Source organism: Parambassis ranga, chromosome 12 (assembly GCF_900634625.1).
Source record: "Parambassis ranga chromosome 12, fParRan2.1, whole genome shotgun sequence".
Lineage (NCBI taxonomy): Eukaryota > Metazoa > Chordata > Actinopteri > Ambassidae > Parambassis > Parambassis ranga.
Genome location: NC_041032.1, coordinates 15,285,326 through 15,309,439, shown reverse-complemented (window position 1 = coordinate 15,309,439; position 24,114 = coordinate 15,285,326). Strand labels below are relative to the sequence as shown.

The following is a 24,114-nucleotide window of genomic DNA, read 5'->3' as shown; positions in this document are numbered from 1 at the left end:
AGCTGTTAGATAAATCACATCAGACACGCTCTTTATTACATATAGTGGACAGATTTTTGGCAAATTAAGGAGTGGGTTAAAGAGTAATCCTCATTTAAAATACAAGATGTTACTGAAGCAGGATGGGAGCCTGACACTGCAGGTTTCAGCTGAGCACTTGACACTGAACAGTAAATAAAATATATTTAAACACTGAGGTGGTATCCACGGCTTCCATCACCCGCCACGTTTAAAGCTTATTGTAGGTTTTCTAAAAGCTTTCATTTAAAAATGAATATTCCAAACTAATAAATATCAATCATTTAGAAGGCTTGTGTTACAGTATGACGATCAGTGGACCAGTAAATAATTCATCTATCTGCTTAAATGCTGCAGTTAAAATCACAGAAATAACAATTAATTATTCATGAAGGTAAAGCACAAGTCAGCCTGGAATTATTTATGAGTCTGCTTTAATGTTTCACAGCAGGAGCGCTGCTTACATAAGAGATGGAGAAGACTTAACTATAGATCTCTGAGTGTTAGCACTCAACAAGCAGCTATGAATGAAGCTCTGAGTGATAAATGCTGACCAAGTCAAAAAACAAAGAGAGAGGGCGTCATTCACCTCAGAACGCTGAGTTTGTAAGAAGGACTTTTGACTTTGAGATCAAAAATTATACACAATGACAAGATGTGGAAGAGAGGGGAGACACTCAGGCAACATTAGAAGCTCCTTTTGAAGCTCTGTTTTGATCTTTTCAGTTCCTAACTTGTACTGTGTTCACTAGCTAGCCGCTAACTTTGGCTACATTCATGTTGTACGTCATTTAATTCAGTTCTTTTACAACATTTTACAACATGTCACCTTTTTGGTCGATCAAACACATTGTCAGTTTATGCAAACACAACATAGGAATGCATTGCCCAACGTCATCTGATCACTGGAGCAATACAGCTGCAAAATCTGTGTAGAAATTTAAGGTTTGTGAGACCGAAACAACAAGCTGAGGAAGGAAAGAGAGCTGGATCATACTTTTGCTAATGCCTCAGAATAATTAACTTCTGATGTTATTTTCAGAAAACCAAAGAACCCAATTGCCACTTATGGCTCCCTGTGCCAGCCTGCATGGTGTGTTTACACCACAGATTTCCAGTTTATTTTTAGCTTGGTGTAGCGTCTCCTCCCGATGCTACAACACCTCCACTAAAACCTGCTGGACCGCTCTTCATGTGAAAACTCAGGATGTATAATCATATATGCTACGAGAAATTGTTGAATTCAGCGGATCTCTGAGTATATCTGATACATTTGTGGACTTGTAATGATTTTCAGTTGGGTTCCAACTCTGCCAGACATTTTCAGCTTTAATTGGAAGGATAAAAATGGATGTGATGGCGCCGTTTGAAGACTCGGAGCCCTAATAATCATGACAAATCAGCAGCATGCAGCACTGACGGCTGCCTGACTGAGCTGTTTGTTAAGGAATCAGTAAAGAGAGGGATTCATTTGTGGGTTTAACCTAAGAGTGTGTAGCCAAGAGTCACCGCACGAGGACTCCCCAGCTGTGAGTCACCCGGCGGTTCACAGATGTGTGAGTGTGGGAGGGAATGCCGGCGTGCAGGAGAGGAGATGATGACACACACACACAGAAAAACCCCAGCTCATGCATCTTTTATCTGTGAGTGTGCTCTGTATCTTTCTGCTGCAACATCTCTGCAGCACTTTGGAGTGTGTGAGAGATTTTACCAACACAGCCTTTGGATCAGCCGTTGAAGGACACCTTCCTCCTTTCTGGGGGTGACTGGGGTCTGACTGCTGGACCATGTAGAGCAGCACTTGTGGTGTGAATAGCTCAGCTGCTACTTATGTACGTACATCACGTATCTCCTCCATCTCCGACCTGAACACACCCTTCAGCCTCTAAGGACACCCACACCTCCGGCTTGTTGCCTTTGGGAAGACTTTTCAGGGAACTTGAACCGTGCAAAAACTCCACCCTGACGGCAGCTGAATTCTAATTATGGGGGGAAAACAGGTTAATACAAAGCAACAAGATAAAATATAAGGTTCAAGTGTGGCAAGAAACGTCATAATGATACTAGAACCTTCAATTCCTGAAGACGTTTTGTAGTGTGTCAGGGTATTTAGCAAAGGTCTGAACAAGGATTTGCTCAGAAGGAACTGGTTAGGGTTCTACTGGACTGAGGAATGTAGTGTGAAAACCTGCAGTTCCTCAAATTACCACTTGAGGGCTGGCTTCAAAAGTGAGTATATCTCTATAGACCTCCATATTTACAGCAGTTTAGAGCCTTATACAAAAAAATGCATTTATGACAGGTGGGCACCAGAAACTTACCACTGTGAGAGCCGCTCTTTTTACATTCTAAAAGCTAACTGCAGTTCCTCAAGTGGCCACTTGAGGGCTGGTCCTAAAAAAGTGAGCCAACCCAGTTTACAGCAGTAAGAAACGTGGTCACAGTCTGCACTTCTGAGGGAGGTTCCTCCACCATCCTCCAGCAACAGTGCCGCAGAACATTTAGCATCAACATTTTTAACCTTTAAAGACACAGTTAACTCTTTAAGCAGGAGCTGCCAGTGAGACCACACAGCAGCAGTTTCCAACATCCTGTTTTATGTGTAACTCAAACTACAAATGTTTTATAGTGCGCATGTGGTTTGATGCATTGTCACTTCCACAAATCTGTCAATAATCTGTCCACCGACCCCGCTCAGTAATTGAGTAGAATATTTTCTGATATTTTTCTGACTGATCCTCACAGGCACTCGGCTTTGATTTATTGTCACACTGGGTGATACTGGAGGAGCTCTGGTGAGGGTTAAAGAAGCATCGATCAATGGCGGGGTGGTGAGCAGAGCTCCAGCAGAAAACAAGTTGATATTTAACATCAGGCTCAGAAGCCCGGTGGAGATGGGGTCGATCCATTACCTCCATTTTCCTGTCAGCAGCGTCCTCTTTATAGAGATTACAGAGGAGTGTGACCGTCATGTTCGCAGGCGTGCGTGTTCGTCCTGTTAATTGAATCAGTGTTACAGTGCAGAGACCGTCCAGTAATATGACAAGGGTTAATCCTATTACAGCGCCATTCAGGCCTTCCTCTAACAACCTCGCCATCCACCGGCGTCACATGGCAGCAGCTCGCAGAGAGCAGTGAAAACAGCAGAGGTCAGTGTGAGTCAACACTGTACAGGAAATGTGATTTTAAATAGAAAGAGATAGAAAAGACAAATTACCATTTTGTTAGTGTGATGCCTCTAATGTTTTCCTCACTCACCCTTCTGTGGGTGGGTGAGTATGTCGAGGTAGAGGTCACTGATTGGTGGAAGGAGAGTTTAAAAATCAAGGCCCCGTTCACACTGGGGAAAAAAATGTGGCTTAAGCAGGATTTGGCCGCATCCAGATCAATCCAGATGTGTTTTTTTCCGAGTGTGAACACCTCCAATCCGGCTGAATCCAGTTTGATTTCAAGCCGGCTAGATCCACCCTCGAGAGGTGGATCTAGCAGGATTGGCTCAAATGTGGCTCAGGTGTGAACGCAATGCGAATCCGGCTAGCCACATTATTAGCCATATTACGAGGCGCCACCTAGTGGTTTGGAGAACAGCAAACACGCTGAATGAAGCCGGATTGAGTGCGGACACAACTGTGTGCTAGCCAGATTTGAAAATAGGTCTGAACGCATCCAGCTTAAAGGCTGTCTGGGCTCAATCCTACTCTAGCTGGAATGACTTTCTCCAGTGTGAACGGGGCCTTAGTGTCTCTTGGGAGCTGGAAAGGAGGCGGAGTCACATTTACATCACGGTCCGGCTTCCCCTAGAGCTTGCAGTGCCTTAGCTGTCTGCTCGACTTCTTCCTTCTGCCCCTGGTATCTCTAAAGCGTATTGATCTTGTGCTTGATAGACAGGGTTAGACTCTGTACTTGGCTGTACCCTCTTCATGGTTTGTATATATTCTTCTTCTGAGATGCAAACAGACATAGATTAAACACGTCCTTATAACTGTGAGGTGTCTTTTTTGCACAGGTGGTAAAATATGTCTGGTTACTCTCCTTTTCTGCTTTGCTGTCTTCCTGCCTCTCCTGCTGTCTCTTCCCCCACAACCCCTATCTGACAAGGAGGGGAAAACCAATTAACATCACTGTCACTATCCATCTATTATCCTCCATACTAATGGAAGATGACAAATTATGGAGCGCAGGAAGGGATGGCAGGGTCTGCCTCCTGCGAGTGTGAGTGTGTGGAGTAAAGAAGTTTCCTCCACCCTGAGAGTAGACAGTGTCAGAGGTCAGTGTTATAGAAGGACGTCAGACATGACAGGTGTTGTGGTGTTTCTCTCAAAGTACAGATACAGCACACAGGTTCTGTTTGTTGCAGTTCTGTAATAGCTTTACTATTCTTCAGGCCTGTCTTCATGCCTCTGTTTACTCGCTCCCTCCAGCTTTGTTTAATCCTTGGTTTCATGTTGTTTTTCTTGTTTTTTGGATCTTCATGCTCGTGTTTTGTTTTGTTTGTGAAGGATTTTGCTTGTATGAGCAGTTAACCCCTTCAGTTTGTGTAACTCCGCACCGCGACAACTGTGATTCTTTTGTCCAGAGGAGGATGTGTTGGAGCTACTTGTTCACAGCTCTCTGCCACTTCCTGCTGACCCTCTCAGGTGCTTTCTTTTATTCCACCGCCTTTATTTCCTCATTCTGACATCTTAAGATTGGACGTCTCAGCACCGGAGGGACAAACGGAGTCAGTGCTCATTTCTCAGATCTACCTCTGCTCCCCCCCCCCCCCCGACCTCCTGGCTCTTTGTGGAGGAACACACTGTTCTCATCCGAAGGATCGTGAACCTTTCGGCCCTCTGACTCCTCCGCTCTCTCTCCACCTCTCTAGAAGATGTTGCCTTTCTGTATTAAACCGTTTGTTCTGGCCACAGGTCACCTCCATAACCTGAGAGGGATTACATGCCTCTTTGACTGATGTGCCCTGGCTGTGCTGACGCCCACACTCGCCTCATTGCATTAAGTCATTTACTCACGCATGCCACATGACAGCATCTATACACCCACGCACACATATACTGTGCACGTGTTATTTTCTCTGCTTGTAATTAGTGCACAAACAGTCTGTGTTTTCATCTCATCTTTTGTCCCCGAGACAGAAAAACAACCAGTTTCTGCAAAATAATGAAATTACCATTTCACAGTGTTTGCTCTGCAGTACAGCAGCAGGTAGAGCTAAAAATACATAAACACAGAGAACAGACTCTCGTGCTTCTGAATGAGTTCCTGCGTCATTTTCCCTCCGAGGAGCAAAGAGACCCGACACTTTGGCATTTGCAGAAGGTTTGTAGACAAAAGTATCTGCTCTCTGTGGGGTCTGGAGACCTGACACGTAAAAAGATCACAGGGCGAAGGCAAATCAGGCTGTTGTCATGAAACTTTTCTACAGAATAGACTTCAAAAATAGCATCTCACACCTGCTATTCTCCTTTGTGCAGCTCAGGTTTGCTGAACGGGTGGGTGTGTTGAGTTCCAGCAGCCATGATTGTCTCTTGTCACGCTCTGGTTTCTGTTAAAACATAGAAACGCTGCGGCCGCCGTGGTTGATCTCAGCTTCTCAGTGTGTCAGTGTGTGTAGGCTCATCAGACGTATCTCAGAAGTGACCCTCTGGGCTGCTCTGTCAAAAACACATTCTGATTGTATGTTGGTGCTCCGTCACAGCCGAGTTGTGTCAATTGTCACTGAGCCGATTAGGCTCGCTGGAAGTCAGACATGAGAACGGTCAGCCATCAAAATGAACAACCTGATATCATTCTATGTTGTATAATGGACACACAACTCTCTGTGTGCACTAACTACGCATTTTAAACTGTTTGTGTACAATTTAATTAGTACATCACACTACTACTATTATCAACATTACGCCATAGTCACTTCGGATTGGAGATCTGAGCGGTCTGTGGTATGTATAACAGACCGTTGCCATGGAAATAGTTGCAGTCACTAGGGCAGGAAACCGTCCAATGTGCCCCAGTCTGAGAAATTTATGTTTGAATATTCTTAGCTGCTAATCTGATGTAATCTACGGAGCACCTCTGATGGCATAGTAAATAAATAAATAAATCGTTGCCACGAAATATGTATAACGTGCACGAAATACTAATTCGTTCGCACGAAGTAGTGGAAGTAGTATTTCGTGCGCATGCTTTTTTTTTTTTTACCATGTCATCAGAGGGGCTCCGTAGTAATCTGCTCCACCTATAGCAGACAAAGAGATGCTGACAAGCAGACCAGTCATGGTTCATGTGGACTGTTGCTATGATGTCTGTGGACGTGTAGCTCATACTTCCTGTAAAGCCTTGTTTTTGCAGCACATGACTTCTCGCACAAATGAAATAAATCCTGATGTTTCCGATCTGTCTTTGCCGCCCCCCCCCCCCACCCCCTGCATCCTCCTGTAGTCTCCGCCTCCTCTGCGACCCGTTACCCCGCGTTTATGTTAAGAAATGTAATTAACCTTGCTTTACCCTGCCAGGCTGTTCCAGAGGCCATTACTCTTGTTACTTAACACCACTCAACGGTATCTGCAGCTTTATGAGAGATGAGCCCGCAGGCCGGATCAGCTGCTTCCTTTCTCTGTGAGTGGCGAGTGTGTGTCTGTAAATCAATGAACATTTTATGAATTAAATCTTTTTTCATTGCATTCAAGGTAAAACCAGAATAACTGATGAGGTTTAGTGACGTCAGTTCCCACCTGGAACACAATAAGTTTCTAAGTACTTACTCAGTGGTTTGGAAGTTACTGCAAAAACAAGTAATTATCCAGCTCTCAAAAAACACTTTTCAAAGGTGTGTGTGTTAAAGTGCAGGCAGGAAGATGAGTGGAGTGTGTAATTACAGGGAAAACAAAGCGGTGCATCCTGATGCATTCTAAAGCAGACCTTGCTAACAACCCCCTTTGTTTTTTACGCATGAAATTATGCGCCCACCAAGGCGTATAATTAGAAATCAATTAAACTCCGTATCACACGTCCAACTGGAATGCTCCAAACTGTTTTGCGGTGTATTATCGGCGTGTGTTCCTCCCGAGGGGGCCCCGTGATATTGAGAGGTTTTTGGAGGGTGACCTTTTGAACTTACATGGCAGCAACAAGCTGACGGAGTGCAGGAACATTTCATAGACACACTTTTTATATAGTAAGAGTTATTTATTAACACGTCAAGCCTTAGATCTGCTTCCACATAAAGGTCCTAACTGAACAGGTCTGTTAGTGGAGCCAAACAGGAGTAGTTTTATTTTGTTCCAGAATTCTTAATACCTTTCTAAAATCACAAGAAGTCAATTAATTGAAAATAATTAGTATTTTAAAACGTGTGTCGGGCTTTAAAGTTTGAAGTTCACTCCTCCTCCTGCTTTAAAGGTTCTATGTATCCCACTGAGGGCCATGAAATAGCCTGTGACAGATGATTGGCTACAGCTACTTGATTGACACTTACAGCAGCCAATAACAACAACTTATTTTCAGCCGCTAGAAAGTGAGTAGAAACTTTATTGGCTCGACTTGTCGGGAGCGCTTATTTTATCAAATTGGCTGTCCAGGTATGACCCGGAAACACAACATGGCGGCAGCCTTTGCTGTTTGTCCAGCAGCTAGGTAATTAAAACAAGTGTACCCAATAACACCGGCCTGAAAGGGAACAAAATGGCGGCTACAACTTACATGTTTTGTTTTCAGGACTTGGAAATTAGCGTCTTTATTGTTTATGATGCTGGTACTTGTTATTAATCATTCTTGGTGGTACATTGAGTTGATTTTGGTTTAGGAACTGTGAAGAGTCTTAATCTTTAAGGCCATGCTAGCAAAAGTGTGTTTCCCTGTGTACACTCAGCGGGTCGCTGGCGACCTCTGTGTACAATATTTCATTCTTTTAAGGATTTCTCCAAAATTGGCACAAATGTTTCTTTTTGTGTGTTTATATGGCTTTCACGTGGACACCTGCTCCTGGTGGGACTGAAACCACTGAAAGTTGACTGGGTGTGGCATTTATATGTAGAGTTGTCTGTGAAGGTCTGTTTATGAGGCAGCGCTTCCCATTTTGTCCACCATGATGTGGTGCCCACCACAATGTGACCAAGCGGCAACCTTCGGGGCTCAAAGTTGAAGCCCATGCGGAAGTGTCAAAACTTGTAATTCACGCCGCAACAGCTGGGGGCTGGCTCCAAAAGCGAGTAATTTCCCATAGACTCCCATGTTAAAATGGCCGACTTCACAGCAGAAAAGAACATGTTTACAGCCTGGTACAAAAAAACCACTCTGGTCTCAGATGATAGGTTCTCTTCTAGAGTCAATTGTAGGGGGGGTGAATTTTTTTACAACTCACTCGTTTCAATTGTATTCTGACTTAAAATTACGCATAATTATGGGCGTTGCCGCTTCAGTGACAGACGGTTGACGTATCACGTGAGTTTCCTGCTTCTACGATCGCCCGCCCCCCTAAACCCCGCTCGTGCTCCCCCTTTTTGTCCATATTTGGAGTTTTGGCGGACGTGACGCTGCAAACATGGCGGCGGTCATCAACGTCCTGGAACCTCCCACCGAGCCTCAGAACGGCTCTTCAGAAACAAACGGGTGACGTCACGGAAGCTCTGTCCATAGTTTTTACTGTCAATGAATGTGACACGGACTTTTTGTGTGTTCATTTATGTACTTGAATTATTATATAGTATTGAATTAGAATTGCACTGCTTTATTTTGCACGTAAATGCTGTGGTAAATGTACTCTGATATGATGCAGAGAGTGTGAGCGGTACTCATGAGGGAGTTGGCACCGGAACTGTTGTGCGCTGGGTTGTTTCAGGAGGAAACAACCTAGAGAGTGTAATATTGATCAGAATGATAGGTTAGGTGATCTTCATGTGCAAACTAGGTGGAGTTCCTCTTTAATTTTTACAGTGTAATAATCAGGGCTGCTGTTTGAGCAGACAGACGGGAGGAGCGATGGTTTGGATCACACATCATTATGTGAACAATGAGTCTTTGTTTTAGGATGAGAGGACCTCTCCATCTGTTCTCCCAATGTTATTACTCTCCTCATCCGCCCACTCACCTACTTACGTATGAGCATAATTTCTGATCAAAGACTGAGGCGGGTGAAGGCGCACAGCCTGGAGAAAGGGACCAAAAAAAAATAGAACTAAACTAATGCTAAAGATGAGAAAATGTGCGATTTCTGACATCAGGAACGAAGCTTATGATTCGTTCCTGCAGCAGAGAATCGGTGACAGTTGAGTACTTCTGTGTGAGTCCTCGTATTAATAATGCATGTGTGTTTGGTTTATTCATTTCAACCCTCACTTTAAAAAACAGCTGCCGGATAGAAATGCTAATTCTGAGTGAGGGGGACGTCCTTCCAGGCTTCCTTCCTCACTCATTGAGATTTCACCCTGTGATGGTTATTTCTGAGAGCAGAGCAGACGATGCTCATTCACTGGACTCCATAATGGCCCTTCTCTATTCTCTATGTAGATTATTGGTGGGGATTGCTTACTCTCTCTCTGTGCCAGCCTCTAATTGCTTTTTTTTTGGTGAGTCATGACACCGTATAAAAGACACCATAACAGAGACATCGCTTCATAAAAAGCCTCATGGTACCCCCTGAAGTCCGGTCAGGTTTTGAATGAACGCGGTCTATAAAAAAATTTAAAAAACTGGTCAAATGTAAAAACGAGACAGATGTTCAGCTTTCCAATGCAGCTTGAAAGCATCACTAGGTTTTTTTCAAGCTGCATTTCATTCAGCTCCAGAGAGTAAAAACTAACGTTAACAGTGCATGAAAACAGAACAGCTCACGATGTCAGGGGACTCAAACCTCGGACTCCTGAGCGAAAGGAGTCCAAGTGGTCCGGTGACCGCCCACAAATGATCCATATGTCCTGTTAAAGGTAGGGTAGGAGATTTGGAAAACTCAGTGAGAGTCAGCCAGATTTTGAAAGTAAACAAACGCCCCTTTCTCTCGGAGCTCACCCCGAAGCCACGCCTCCCAATCACATGGACGCGCATCACCTGAAGACGAGCTGCGGTCTGTGACTTCGGCCATCATGCACGTACCTCTCTGGTGCACACAGAGCAGGAAGAGAGTGACAACCAGCCAATACTCCGCGCAGGGTCCACCCGGAGGATTGGCTGATGTTTTTAGTGTTTTATAGCTTCCACAGATGATTCATATTCTTCGTTTTAATGCGAAACTGCCGAACTAATCGGTTGCTATCGGATTGTAAAGAGAAGTTACACTAATTTAACAAAAAGTGCATCAGGATGAAACCTCCAACCCGACCTTTAACGTTGTATGTCGGCCAGTGCATCCATAGAAGCAGAGAGTCGAGCCTTATGACATATTGTATGAATACATGTCCCCTGGTTGTTACCACAGCTGTTATCAGGCTGTAGCTTCACTTTATGGCCTCTGATTGGCTGTTTGCAGCATCTGATCCAGTTTGGCCCCTTTTTCCCTGTTGTCTCTGTGATTTCACCTTTTATAGGTGGAGTAAGAGTCTGAAGCTTTGTCCTCCTCTGTGGGCTCAGATCCAGCTGCAGATCCATGCAGCAGCGCTTGGTGAACTTCACATCTTTGTTCTCATCCAGCCTGCTCCTGCTCCGCTGTACCACACGGACACGCTTCTTGTCCGTGGGATGCAGACCTTACTACTATTGATCCGAGTCTGCCTGTTACTCCTGCCCCCTCCCTCCTTCCCTCCCTCGCTCCCTCCCTCCATCGCACTCACGCTTCCCATCTCCCCGCAGCCTCTCTCGGCTTTCTTGGACTGCAGCACAGAAACCGCTGCATCGAAGAAAGAAGAAATCTTCAGCGCGATGTCTGCGTCCTCCGCGGCCGTGTAGAGAAGGGGAAACACGCACGCTCAGAGACGCTTGCGATGCATCCTGTAAGCTCATTTCTCTATTTCTTTTTTTTTTTCTTAAATGTAACTGTAACTTCATCTTCCTCCCTCCGCGCTGCGCTTCACTGTAGATTGTATCTGTGTCCATGGTTTAATATGCAACATTGAAATGTCTGAATGATGGATTAATGTCATGTGCGCATGATTGACGGCAAAGTTAGGGAACTTTTGAAGTTGCATTACGCGTGCATGGAATCAGAGATTCATAACACATATGAGATCAATAATATGTTTTTTTAAAAATATATAAGAGATGTGCGCATTGTTTAATCTTTTGGCAAAGTTTCTGTTTTATGAAATGCAGCATCATTTTAATGCACTTTTGGAATCGTTACGTGTGTTGGTGAGGGGGGGAGGAGGTGGGGGGATGCTGCCACCCTGATGTGATCAATGGTCGTGGAAAGATGAGTTGTTGGTGCACGCACGGCGAGGCAACCCCGAGCTTCCCCCCTTCTCGTGCGTCCGCGTAGCGCGCACACGCAGGCAGAGAGCGAAATCTGCAGTGAGCTGCGCAGAGAGAGAGAGAGAGAGAGAGAGAGAGGGGGAGAGAGAGCAGGTCCATCCATTACCCGATGCGGTGTGCGGACAGTCATCTCACTGTACCGCGCGCCGTGACGCCGCCTCGCAGGCTGCAGGATTGATTCCTGGGCAGCAGGACAGCCCGAAAATCTAATTATGGGACGCGACTTGCGTCAAAAGACTGCGCGGTGATTGATGCTCCTGCCTGCGCGTGGTCCGCGCTCACCCCGCGCTGCAGTAGTACAAACCTTACCAAGTGGAACAAAGAGGAGGAAAGTGACAGATGAGTGTTGCTTTTCCCCACACTTCCCATTCAGCCTGCTGGAAGCTCTGAGCAGGTGTCGTGCTCTGAGGCACTGCTCTGACTGGATGGCTGTTCCGTGTCAATAGATATTTGTCAAACAGCAAATGAATGTTTGCCTTTTGGCCCATGTAACAGCCTCAGTTGTTTGGTTTAGCTCACAGCAGATGACAGTCCAGGCATCTATTCAAGCCAGCTCCATTCTATTGTGCGTTATCTCCGTTTCATCGTTGTCAGAGCTGACTGGTAAACACAGCGAAGGCCTGCATGTCTGCAACCATGTGTCAGGATGAGATGCGGTCTGTCAGCCTGGAAGGAGCAGCAGGGTTAACAGCACTAAGAGCATCACGTGTGTAGCAGCTCCACAAGAATAAAAGATCAAAAAAAGAATCTTATATAGGGGGAAATCAAAGGAGTATAGTGACATCAGATGAGAGGGTTGATGTCACTTTCATGTCTGGTGTAGAGCCTTCGGTCTCCTTCATGCTCACAGAAGTCAGATGAAACAAACATATGAAAATGTTGAATAATAAGAATTTGCACATGTTCCTAAATTAATGCATCTGTTGCGGACACACACACACACACACTCACACACGGCTGGTGACATTTGTGTTTTGCAGACTATCCAGCAAAGTTAGCAAAACAGAAAACGGTGGTCAGAGTCTGTGATCTGGACCAATCATTGTCCTCTGAGGAAGTCCTCACAACTATAGATATGTGAAGCCAGCAAGGCATTTTTTTTGTTAAATGAAATGCATAAAGACAGCATACATTATCTGTGCTAAATACTAAATACTACCAGCTAGCATAGATATTAAGCCATAGATCCTCAGTGGATTTCCTGTTTGTTCTCTTTTGTGTCATTGATCTGATTCGTTGAAATTTGCTGGTTATAAACAGCAGTGAGTGGTGGTCGTTAGCATAAACAATTATCCTCATCCTGTGTTATAATAAGTATTTTCTTCAGCGATTACACAAACTATTCCTTTAATTTTGTAAAGTTTTTTTGATTGTCCTCGTTTGAGTTGAGTTTGAGGCACAAATGAAGAAAGATATCGAAAAATATCGAAGGAAATTCTACATTTTTACTGATCACACACACACACACACGAAGTTTCCATCAAATCACGATTCAAACCTCCACACAGGGACGCCCACAGCAGCTGGCCAAGCTCCAGCAGTCGGTAAACCCTCACAGCCATCATTACACACAGGCAATCAGGCAGCTGTGTGTGTGTGCATCAGGAGGAGATCCCACATTACGTGCCGTGTGGTTTGGCAGCTCCCTCTGCATCAGTGCGTTTGTGAATATATGAATTTTTGCTCTTTAGATCTGTGAGCAGTTAGACATGATTCTGGTGTATGTACTGTAGTGTGTGTGTGTGTGTGTTTATTTCTTTTAATCTAAAGCTCCTCTTCTCGGCTCCTCTGGCAGTCAACAGTCTCCTGAGGCTGCGTGTTTAAAGTGCCGCCTCATCAGCCTGTGTCTCCCCTTTGGAAAAGAACAGACTGTGTTTCTGATGACTGAAAAAAAACGTTTAGGATTCTGATGAGAGGAAAGTGGCTTTGTAAGTAGTTAGGCCCCGTTCACACTGGAGAAAGTCATTCCAGCTAGAGTAGGATTGAGCCCAGACAGCCTTTAAGCTGGATGCATTCAGACCTATTTTCAAATCTGGCTAGCACACACTTGTGTCCGCACTCAATCCGGCTTCATCCAGCATGTTTGCGGTCCTCCAGACCACTAGGTGGCGCCTCGTAATATACAGAGTCCGTTCACACCGCGGTAGGACCGCGTGTGCGCATGCGGTTTTTTGTCCCGTGTCGCGCCCTGTGAACCGGAAGTAGCATGTCGCTAGCCGGAAGTAGCATGTCGCTAGCCGGATTCGCTCACCACATTTGCGTTCACACCTGAGCCACATTTGAGCCAATTTGGCTAGATCCACCTGTCGTGGGTGGATCTAGCCGGATTGAAATCAAACTGGATTCAGCCGGATTCGAGGTGTTTACACTCAGAAAAAAAACATCTGGATTGATCTGGATGCGGCCGAATCCTGCTTAAGCCACATTTTTTTCCCCAGTGTGAACGGGGTAGTCAGTCTGAAAACTGTGTTTTGCTTCACAATCCCTATCTGTCCTCTTTTGGGCTTCACTGATGTGGTCACACAGAGTGATCGTTAGCATCTATGTCATGATGTTTGTAGTCTTCGGAGAGCAGAATGTGTTCTTGCAGATCGTATTTATGTTTTATGGACCTACAAACATGGCTACATTTGATCACATGTCTTGATTTACCACTGAACAGGGCTGCAGACATTTTTATTTAAGAAACACATCATATTAACTTCTCTTTAAATAATGCAGCATGGAGGAAATTTGCCTTTTTGCATAGTTAAAGTTTAGTAACAAAAAGATCCACGTGCAGAGTTTCCTGACTTTCCTTAAGATCAACTGTGCTCCCATCTCACCTGGCGGGATGATGCACTACCCTGCACATTAAGGAGGTTAAGCTAAAGGAGGGACAAGCAACACAGCAGCTGACCAGTCAGGACCCAGGATTTTTGCTCTTTCAGTCTTTTATCATGGTTTTAGTTTATGGTCGACTCAAAGCTGATAAGATGCAGTAAACCTCTCTTGTGTAGCATCTGCAGAGCTTGGCGTGTGGCTTTATTCACATGATGTGCATGAACAAATGCGCACTGCAGCCATCTGTGGGCACCGCATAAAGCCTGTAGGGTTCTGCACATTTACATATCGTCAACCAATGTGTCGCATGCAGATACAGGAGCTGTGTCTGTCAGTTCTCTGATGAAAAGTTAGTTTCTGTTTTGTTTGGATAGACAGACATTTTTTTTTTTGGACCTGCAGAAATGTGTTTCACCTTGCGCTCTGGTTCCATTGTGTGTGTGTGTGTGTGTGCGTGCAGCTCCTGTATGTATGCGTGTATTTCTGTTTGTGTGCGAGTGATTAATGAACGTGGCTGGATGGCGTCAGCGGGCCATGACAGCACGACTGCAAGGAAATCATTTCTCCTCCTCCCTGTGTGGACTGCTGATTCAGAACTCGCAGGAATTTTGCTGATTGCTAAAATCACATCACAAGGGTGCTGTTATAATAACCCCAATCACAGCATCACAGCAGAGGGCTCCATCAAAAAGGAAATAAAAAAAAACGGCCGTAAGTGATATTAGCTCGCTTGTTGATGGGGGGTGGGGTTTGGCGAGGTTGTGGTTGGGATGAAATGTGGTGACTTCATTCCTGTAGCGTGAAGGTTTGGACATTTGGACTTTTCAGAACTATCTCTGCAGTTCAAACTCTACCGAAAGGCTTCTAAATGTCAACATTAGTAGCCATTTGCATGAAGAGGAGAACAGTCAGCCTATCGTGAATAATGAAATGTCAACAGAAGAGGCATATCTTCCACATGCCAGAGAGAGAAGAGATTGACAGTTGCAGAGAGGAAACCGAGCATGAGCACAGAGACCGGGGATTAGACGCAGCAGCTGCCTGTTAACTACCGTTCTTCTCTGATTTAAAGTTATCTTGCAGCGACTTGATTGGCTATTTTCTGTCTTGGCCATTTGGAGCAGAAACTCTCAGAGCATATCATGAGGTTTATCACAGAGTGCGACCTTTTAGTCTCAGACGTCAAGCACTCAGCTGGAGGAGCGGCGTCGCTGGAAATGAGATCAGCCAAGTTGCCAAAGAAGGATGTGCGCATATATGCAGAGAACAGACTCTTTAAAGGAACATTTAAAAAATGAAACTGAGGTTTTTGATGGATTAAAAAAAACATTACTGTAGATATATTTAAACATCAGTATATGAGGTCCACAGTCAACAACAACATGTTTGAGGTCTGTATAATCCAGCCAGGAGCACTTCCTGCTCATCGACGTCCTCTATAATAGGTTGAGTATGGAAGTTCTCAGACCTTCTACATATACTTATCCAAACACCTTAAAGGTCGGGGAGGAGGTTTCATCCTGATGCACTTTTTGTTAAATTAGCGTAAATTCTCTTTACAATCCGATAGCAACCGATTAGTTCGGCAGTTTCGCATTAAAACGAAGAATATGAATCATCTGTGGAAGCTATAAAACGCTAAAAACATCAGCCAATCCTCCGGGTGGACCCTGCGCGGAGTATTGGCTGCTTGTCACTCTCTTCCTGCTCTGCGTGCACCAGAGAGGTACGTGCATGATGGCCGAAGTCACAGACCGCAGCTCGTCTTCAGGTGATGCGCGTCCATGTGATTGGGAGGCGTGGCTTCGGGGTGAGCTCCGAGAGAAAGGGGCGTGTGTTTACTTTGGAAATCTGGCTGACTCTCACTGAGTTTTCCAAATCTCCTACCCTACCTTTAAGTAGCACTTATTTTACTGACATGTAAAATTTGTAAAAGTCCACACTTCAGCTTTTAATTCCCCTGCAGGAGTGTGAAGATGCAGCGCCACAGAAAAGTGGAAGTCGTTCCTCTTTGTTGTGGTGCTGCGTAGATGCCTTCATGACTGTGGGGAGTTTTTGTCTCATCACCTGGCTGCGCACAAAGTTAGTTAGGACACTTTTCCCACTTCATTTGACTGCTGCATTGCACCAAAAAAAAAAAAAAAAAAAAAAAATCCCGGGGGCTGCTTTAATGTCGCTGTGGAGCCTCGACTCTTACATTGAAATGACAAGTCCCAGCTGATGTTTTATCTAATCCGAGCAGAGCAAAGGTGAGCAGAAACACCATACATCAACCTGCCACGCTCTATTTGGGCATTTAACCCGGACTCAGTTCCTCGGTGTGCTTTCTACTCCAGGGACTGCAGCTACAAACACAGAGACATGTACAGGCTCATGTAGAAAAGATGGATTTTCCTCTCTTTATTTGCGGATTATATCACATGACCACGGGGCTGTATGCTAGAAGAAAATATTTCAAGGCCTGCTTGAAATATAAATGCAAAAACTGCTGTTTTCTTGTGGAATGTGTACTTTTATTGGCATTAAAAGCATTTATCAGGAGCTATTTCCAGATCCTTTAACCGGCTCCTTCCTGTACTGCTGCTGAAGGGCTTAGTGTGTGGGCATGGTGGCTTCTGGCTGCTCAGACGGCTCCGCCTGGTGCGCTGACAGGTCTTCAGACAGGCCAGGCCGATGTCATAGTAAAGAGAGCCCTGAGGGGGAGTCAGTCATACGGGCTGGCATGTATTTACCAGCCTAGAAACATGAACCAGAAATGAATCAGCTGTGACAGAAAACATGGCTACAAGAGCGGCAGCACACGTCCAAACATGGGCAGAGATTCTGTGGGTGCTTCGGGGTCGGAGCACCCACAGAGATGTAGCTCCGGCATACAGACACAAAGATGCAATACCTTTTTTTTTTCTATAAAAAAAATCACACGTATTTTCAATTTTCTACCTGGAAACTCAATGACACTGCACTATTTGTTCTCAGTGAATAAACTCCTCTTGTTCTTCACCTCTTAGCTCAGCGTTTCCACTTTGTTCATAGTTTCTGTCGCTTTCAGTGGCTGTGTTTGTGTAAGAATGTTATTTTGGAGTTCTTCTCAGTGAGCGATCGAACGCTGCAGCCAGGTGTTTGTGACGGGCAGCTTTTAATCAAACCCTTTTTCTCTCTTCTTTTCTCTCCCTGCAGGTTGATGGTTTCCTTTGCTGAGCTCGGACAGAGCTGAGGATCTTTTCCAATTTAACATCAACTGTCTCCATTTCAGCACTGTCTCCGATGGAATTAGACATCATTACCTAATCATTAGTTCCCTGGCAGCTGACTGGCATTTCACTGCTAATAAACTGCCTTAAGTCAGGGAATAGAAGACCAGGAGCGAAGTAAAAATAGCTCCTATTTGTTGCACCTGCAGTAGATTTTATATAAAAGACATTTAGTGCCAGAAGTCTTTGTGCCAAGATGGATGAAACACACAACAACAGGACTTCCTTGGCCAGAGGTGCCAAGGACATCGCTAAAGAAGCCAAGAGGCATGCTGCCAAAAATTTCAGCAAAGCTGTGGACCGTGCCTCGGATGAGTACTCAACCCACCGCAGCTACAACCGCTTCCAGAACGAGGACGAAGAAGAAGAGAACAACTACAACAGCTACACTCAGCAGGATGGCCACTATGCTGACAACGCCGCCAACGACGAGGACGGGGCTTCCAGCGATGCCACGGAGGGCCACGACGACGAAGACGAGATCTACGAGGGGGAGTATCAGGGCGTGCCCGCCTACAACGACGGGAAGCCCCGGGATGGCCAGGTGGCTCTGGGCCAGCCGGTCTCTGACAGCCTGAAGAGCCACAAGGACCTGGAGAATGAGAGGCAGGCGGAGGAGGAGGAGCTGGCTCAGCAGTACGAGCTGATCATGCAGGAGTGCGGTCACGGGAGGTTCCAGTGGCAGCTGTTCTTCGTCCTCGGGCTGGCGCTCATGTCAGATGGTGTGGAGGTGTTTGTAGTGGGCTTTGTCCTGCCCAGTGCCGAGACAGACATGTGCGTCCCAAACTCTGGCGCCGGATGGCTCGGTAAGAAAAAGCATGAATGACACTTTTCAGATTATATTAAAATGAGTTACCTGGTGTAACAGATACATGACGCACCCTAATGATCACCTACAAAACAGCTTCTTCTGTCAATGTTGGGCCAGACACTGCTGCAAAGTTTATTTAGACACACTTAATTTTAACCAGCTTTGACCCCCCTCCTTCCATGCACGTTGCTTCCAGAGCAGCATGTTCTTTACCCAGAAAGAGAAGATGCTTTTAAGGCCTTACGGTGGACTCGTTTTTACCTGTTTTTACCAGGGCAGAGACCTCAGGCACGAATAGGACTCAACGGTGCAGAGCGGCCTGGTACTGGGCAGGGACAGCTGGTGGGGGATGCAATGATTTTACAGCCAAGCTTTGGGCAAAACATGGACAGGAAAGTTCTAGAAACAAACCTCCAAAAGAAACAGAAAAAACCTTCCGACATCGCGGCAATGTTTGTTACTAACAGTACACACTGTCTGCTAGCACATACAGTGCCACAGCTGCCTGTCATTAGAGGTTAGCCTCACTTTAATGCCTCTGTTCTGGAGTTTTTGCAGCAACCCACCCAGTGCATTGTGGGAGTTGAAGTTTGAAATCCCATAACCCTTGTTCTGCATTCTCTCTGCATCGATTTGAACATCTTTTGATGGTTCTGATCAGTCCATTGTATCGCTTTGAACATCTAATATATATCTTTGAACATTTCTTTTCACAAGGACATAATTAGTCATGAATATGTTATTAAATACTTCCAATCCATAGCATCATGTTTGGGTTCATACCCTAAAAGCTTAAAGAATGTGAGGTGTCAGATATTGAATCACTGCTTGGAAGATTCAGAGCTCTCACACGGTCAGGCTGCTGAATGTGTACTGTTGAAGTGACAGAGAGACTCCTGACTTCTGGAGCGGTCCAGTGTTCCATATGAACACAGTGCTCCCAGATAAGATACGCGTTCGTCGGATAGTCAGGTCTGGTATTTGGTCGTTGGTGGGATTGGCTTGCTGCTAATGGTCGGTGCTGTTAATGGCATGCAGTGTTGTGGTGGTAGGTGCCACTTTTCCACCGTAATGTTGTTACTTTAGGAGCTGCCAGTGTGTTGTCATGGCACCAGGTATTTGGATACATGAGTAGGTGGTGTGTTAGAAGGAGCTCTCCCACACCAGGGGAAGGTTGTGTGTCTGTTGTGTGATCGAGTGTGTTTATTGTTGCTCTAATATCGTCATTTCGGATCGGATGCTTCACGCTCAGTGTTTAATGAATAGTCTCAAAGAGTCTGAGACAGAAAGTCAACATGTTTTCATTTAGAACAGAAATCGTGTGTGTGTGTTTTTTTTTTTTTGGGGGGGGGGTGAGCAGGATGGTGTATTATTCACTGAGATTTCTCCTGTATTCTGACTCATCCCCCTGTGGGAGACAGGAGGGAAAGAATAGAAAGTGACTCATTTTGCCAACTGGCACACACACACACACACACACACACACACACACACACACACACGCACACACACTGCATGGATACAGCGTGTGTGTGTATGCTCACTTATGAATGCACTTAAATGGATACATTCCACAGCTGATTGGTGTTTTTAACACAGATTCTCAGACTGTGAAGTGTTCAATGATGGGATTTTTGTAAGTCCTGGAAGAAAAATGATACTCGGACCATTCTGTGTGAAATTTGGTTACAGCATTGTTACAGATAGCTGTAGATGAATCAAGAATTCCTTTGACCAGAGCAGCAAACTTTGGTTGTTCTGTATCTTTGGCACAAACCATGCTGCAGGTTCTCCTGATAATCTGTGCTTCCAATCATCTCAAACCTAATCGAGCAGTGAGTGAGCGCAGTAACACAAAGGAGGAGAGCACAGGGAGAGCGGGCAGCTGGGCAGGGGCTCATCTGTGCTCTCTTGGTATCTTAATCTCGGAAGGATTGTGGGTCAGAACCAAGCGGCAACCTTCGGGGCTCAAAGTTGAAGCCCATGCGGAAGTGTCAAAACTTGTAATTCACGCCGCAACAGCTGGGGGCTGGCTCCAAAAGCGAGTAATTTCCCATAGACTCCCATGTTAAAATGGCCGACTTCACAGCAGAAAAGAACATGTTTACAGCCTGGTACAAAAAAACCACTCTGGTCTCAGATGATAGGTTCTCTTCTAGAGTCAATTGTAGGGGGGTGAATTTTTTTACAACTCACTCGTTTCAATTGTATTCTGACTTAAAATTACGCATAATTATGGGCGTTGCCGCTTCAGTGACAGACGGTTGATGTATCACAGCGTGAGTTTCCTGCTTCCACGATCGCCCGCCCCCCTAAACCCCGCTCGTGCTCCCCCTTTTTGTCCATATTTGGAGTTTTGGTGGACGTGACGCTGCCAACATGGCGGCGGTCATCAACGTCCTGGAACCTCCCACCGAGCCTCAGAACGGCTCTTCAGAAACAAACGGGTGACGTCACGGAAGCTCTGTCCATAGTTTTTACTGTCAATGGTCAAAACAGGCAGAGTCAGCCTGATTCAGTTCCTGCAGGAAGTAGGTCTACTTGTCAGAGCTTTGACAGGTTTTGTCGTGTACACAGATCCATTTTTTTGTTACTTTTTATTAATAAGAATCAGAAAATGACTACAAGAAATTAACTTTAAATCATCAACTTTTATTCTGGGAGTATTGCTGAACTATACTTTTATTTTATTTTTTTTACCCCACTATTACTTAATTGATTCACTGTTAATCCACTTAGTGTCCGTTCTCTGTAGCGTAATATAAAAAAGGTGAGATGTTATCCGGGCTTGGGATGTTCCTGCTTCTTCCCTTCCCCGCTCTTGTCTGTAATCCCTCTCTTACACTCTCTCATAGCCTCTCTGTGTCTTACGGCCGAGCCGGCGATCTGAAGATATGGGCTGGAGTTAATCTCTGCAGCATTGTGCTTCACTGCAGTTTAGCCATGGTAGACTGGCTCACGTACCTCCCCAGAGGTGAGGGAGGGAGAGAGAGAGAGCTGCTTTTATACACTTCCTATCAATGCCGTCCTCTTCTCCTCCACCACATATTGCTGTAATTCGTCTGCGGGTGTTTTCTTGCAGCACGTTTCGGAGGATGCAGCAGGTGTAAAGTCTGAATCAGTGTCGGCTTGGAGCAGCTTGGTGTTTTTTTAAGGTCAAACAGTTTTACAGTCACACAAACGCCTCTGACAGCTAACGTGAATCAACACAATGTGAAGATAAATTAGCTTTGCTGCAGTTTGAGGTCAGCTAATTAAAAAATCCAGGGACAACAGGATCTGTTCACAGACTTACAGTGCAGGCTGAAAGGTCAAGGAAGTGGATTTACCCTCAAACCTGATTGAGCTGTTGTGTGGAGTATTGATTAGACACAGTGAGAAGCGGAGCAGGGATCATTTTATCAGGCTCCCAGTCAGTTTCTGATATTGCCAGGCTAAGTGCTGCTTTAGGTGTAAGTAAAAAAACAGCTGGTCATGTTTTTTGGATGTGTTTTCTTTACAAATATGACACAAATCCTTTATATCTACATGCAAACTTTTGGCTTCTTCATCTGTTGATCTGATTGGTTGAAGTCACCTCATGCCTGACAGAAGGCTTCTGCAGGTTTCCTTTCATGTCTGTGGTCTTGTTGGTGACATCATGTCTCCAGCTGTGGGAGGCTCGCGGTTTTAGACCAAGCAGGACTTGATGCTGCTCTGTTCGTTTAAATGCAATAAAACTACACTCGGACTGCCCTAATAGTCAACAGGTACAATATCCACCATGCTAGTCTAGCATGTTAGCATGCTAAATCTTTGGAAAAGTGTGATTGTTCCTTTAAAATCAGTCTCTGCTCTCTTCAACTCAGTGGAGGGATCAGTTCAACTTTCCTGACTGACTCTGAACGCACCTTAAAGGTCGGGTAGGAGATTTCATTCTGATGCACTTTTTGTTCAATTAGTGTAACTTCTCTTTACAATCCGATAGCAACCGATTAGTTCGACAGTTTCGCTTTAAAACGAAGAATATGAATCATCTGTGGAAGCTATAAAACGCTAAAAACATCAGCCAATCCTCCGGGTGGACCCTGCGTGGAGTATTGGCTGGTTGTCACTCTCTTCCTGCTCTGCGCACACCAGAGAGGTACGTGCATGATGGCCGAAGTCACAGACCGCAGCTCGTCTTCAGGTGAGGCGCGTCCATGTGATTGGGAGGCGTGGCTTCGGGGTGAGCTCCGAGAGAAAGGGGCGTGTGACCGGCTGACTCTCACTGAGTTTTAAACCTTTAAAATTGGCCGTTTGGAATCAAAGAATGAAGCTTTGGCCTCCATGGGGGCTGATGTGAGGTGTTCTGTGCAGTGTTTGGAGTAAACTCTGAGAAAACAAATCAGCAGGTGTCGATGTAATTAATACCCGAGCACTGTGCTTTGCTCCCTGGGGTCTCCTCCTCCTCCTCCTCTTCCTCTTCTCTTCATCCCTCCCTGCCTCCTGTTGTCTGTCTCTTTCCCTGCTGCTGCCCAAATGTCAATCACGCACCATCCTCTGGGAATGCCCCTCATCTGTTGAAATCCTGACGCTGTTACATAATGTCCTGAATGTTCCCGCTGAGGAAGCCGGCGCTCGATGCTCCGGCTGCCGTCTGTCTGCCGGCGCTCTCCTCTCATCCATGCCAGGACACTGCAAGGAGGCGAGGAGAGAAAACAGAGCAGAGAGGTGTCAGGAGAGAATTACACTTACACATAAGAGCTAATTACTATTTAAGAAAAGCAGCATGTGTGGAGTCGGCTGAAGTAATCCCTGTGGGTGTGGAGAAAAGCTGCAGTGTACCGTTAAAAAGACGCCGTCTGCTCGCGCTTAGGAAGATTTAACTTTACTTTCATGCAGCACACACACATTGATATTGATGTGAGTGAGCATGTTATCTCACCTTGGTCACATGACAAGTGGGAGGCATGTGATGACCCCATCTCTGCTGAAGGTGGATGGCCTCTTTGACCTTTCCTCTGACGTCCTCCTGGTTTATGAGCTCAGCTAATGTCCAGCTGATCTCATGGCCGGCCTGGGACTAATGTTCCTTGACCGCAGATGTGCTTTGCTTCTGCTGTTTTCATCCATGGAAATGTCTTTTTTTGTCTCATGGTTGCTGCCTTGTGCCTCACAGACTCGGGCAAGGGTCCTAAAATATAACATAGACTGACTGGCATGGATTTGATGATGTGTTTTTCTTGCCATCCTCTCATCTGACCTGTTCGGAGTCCATGATTTTTTTTTATTTGGTATTTACCGTAGGTCACTTTTCATGGGAAATAACCCATCATCCCATATTTTGGAAGTTTGTAAAACATAATAAATGCAACTTCAGATGAACCACATATACATGTTTTCACTGTGCCATTATTTATTTACAAAATTAAGTAAAAGTATCCGCTTTGATTCAGTAGCTTGCAGGTCCACCCTGGGTCTGGACTAGACCATTCAGAAAAAACAAACATTCTGATGTAGATTTGCCTCTAGAATACTCTGGGATACAGATCCGCAAGCGGCCCACACCCGACCCGCTTGGGTCTTCAATGCGGCCCGTGGACCGTGCACACAATATTAAACAAAGGCAGCAAAAGTCAGCTGTCAGCACGGCATCACCGGTAACGTCTTTCCAACCCTCCTTGTCTCTTCCACGCTGCTGTACTGCGTCATCCCATCTACTCTCTGGAGAAACACGGTCGCGCTGTGTGAACTTTAAAAATGCTGCGACTATTCTGAAATGTACGGTAAAGCACACAGAAACTCCACGGTGCATTCAGATGCTACCGCGGTGCTGCAGCCGACATATTTCTGCTC

The 24,114-nt window shown here is 45.4% G+C and overlaps 1 protein-coding gene across 3 annotated transcripts in view; it reads left to right on the top strand.

Annotated features, from left to right (window-relative positions):
- Positions 1-24,114, top strand: part of LOC114443599 (synaptic vesicle glycoprotein 2C-like) — a 39,299-nt gene that overhangs the window by 1,836 nt on the left and 13,349 nt on the right. Inside the window, exons 1-2 of one of the 3 annotated variants that reach the window (XM_028417789.1) lie at positions 10,812-10,934; positions 17,413-18,292. In XM_028417789.1, coding sequence (XP_028273590.1) covers positions 17,683-18,292 — 610 coding nt within the window. In that variant the 5' untranslated portion in view covers positions 10,812-10,934; positions 17,413-17,682. Of the gene's footprint in view, positions 1-10,811; positions 10,935-17,412; positions 18,293-24,114 lie in introns of those variants that run through there. The other 2 variants (XM_028417790.1, XM_028417791.1) reach the window with 2 other exon arrangements.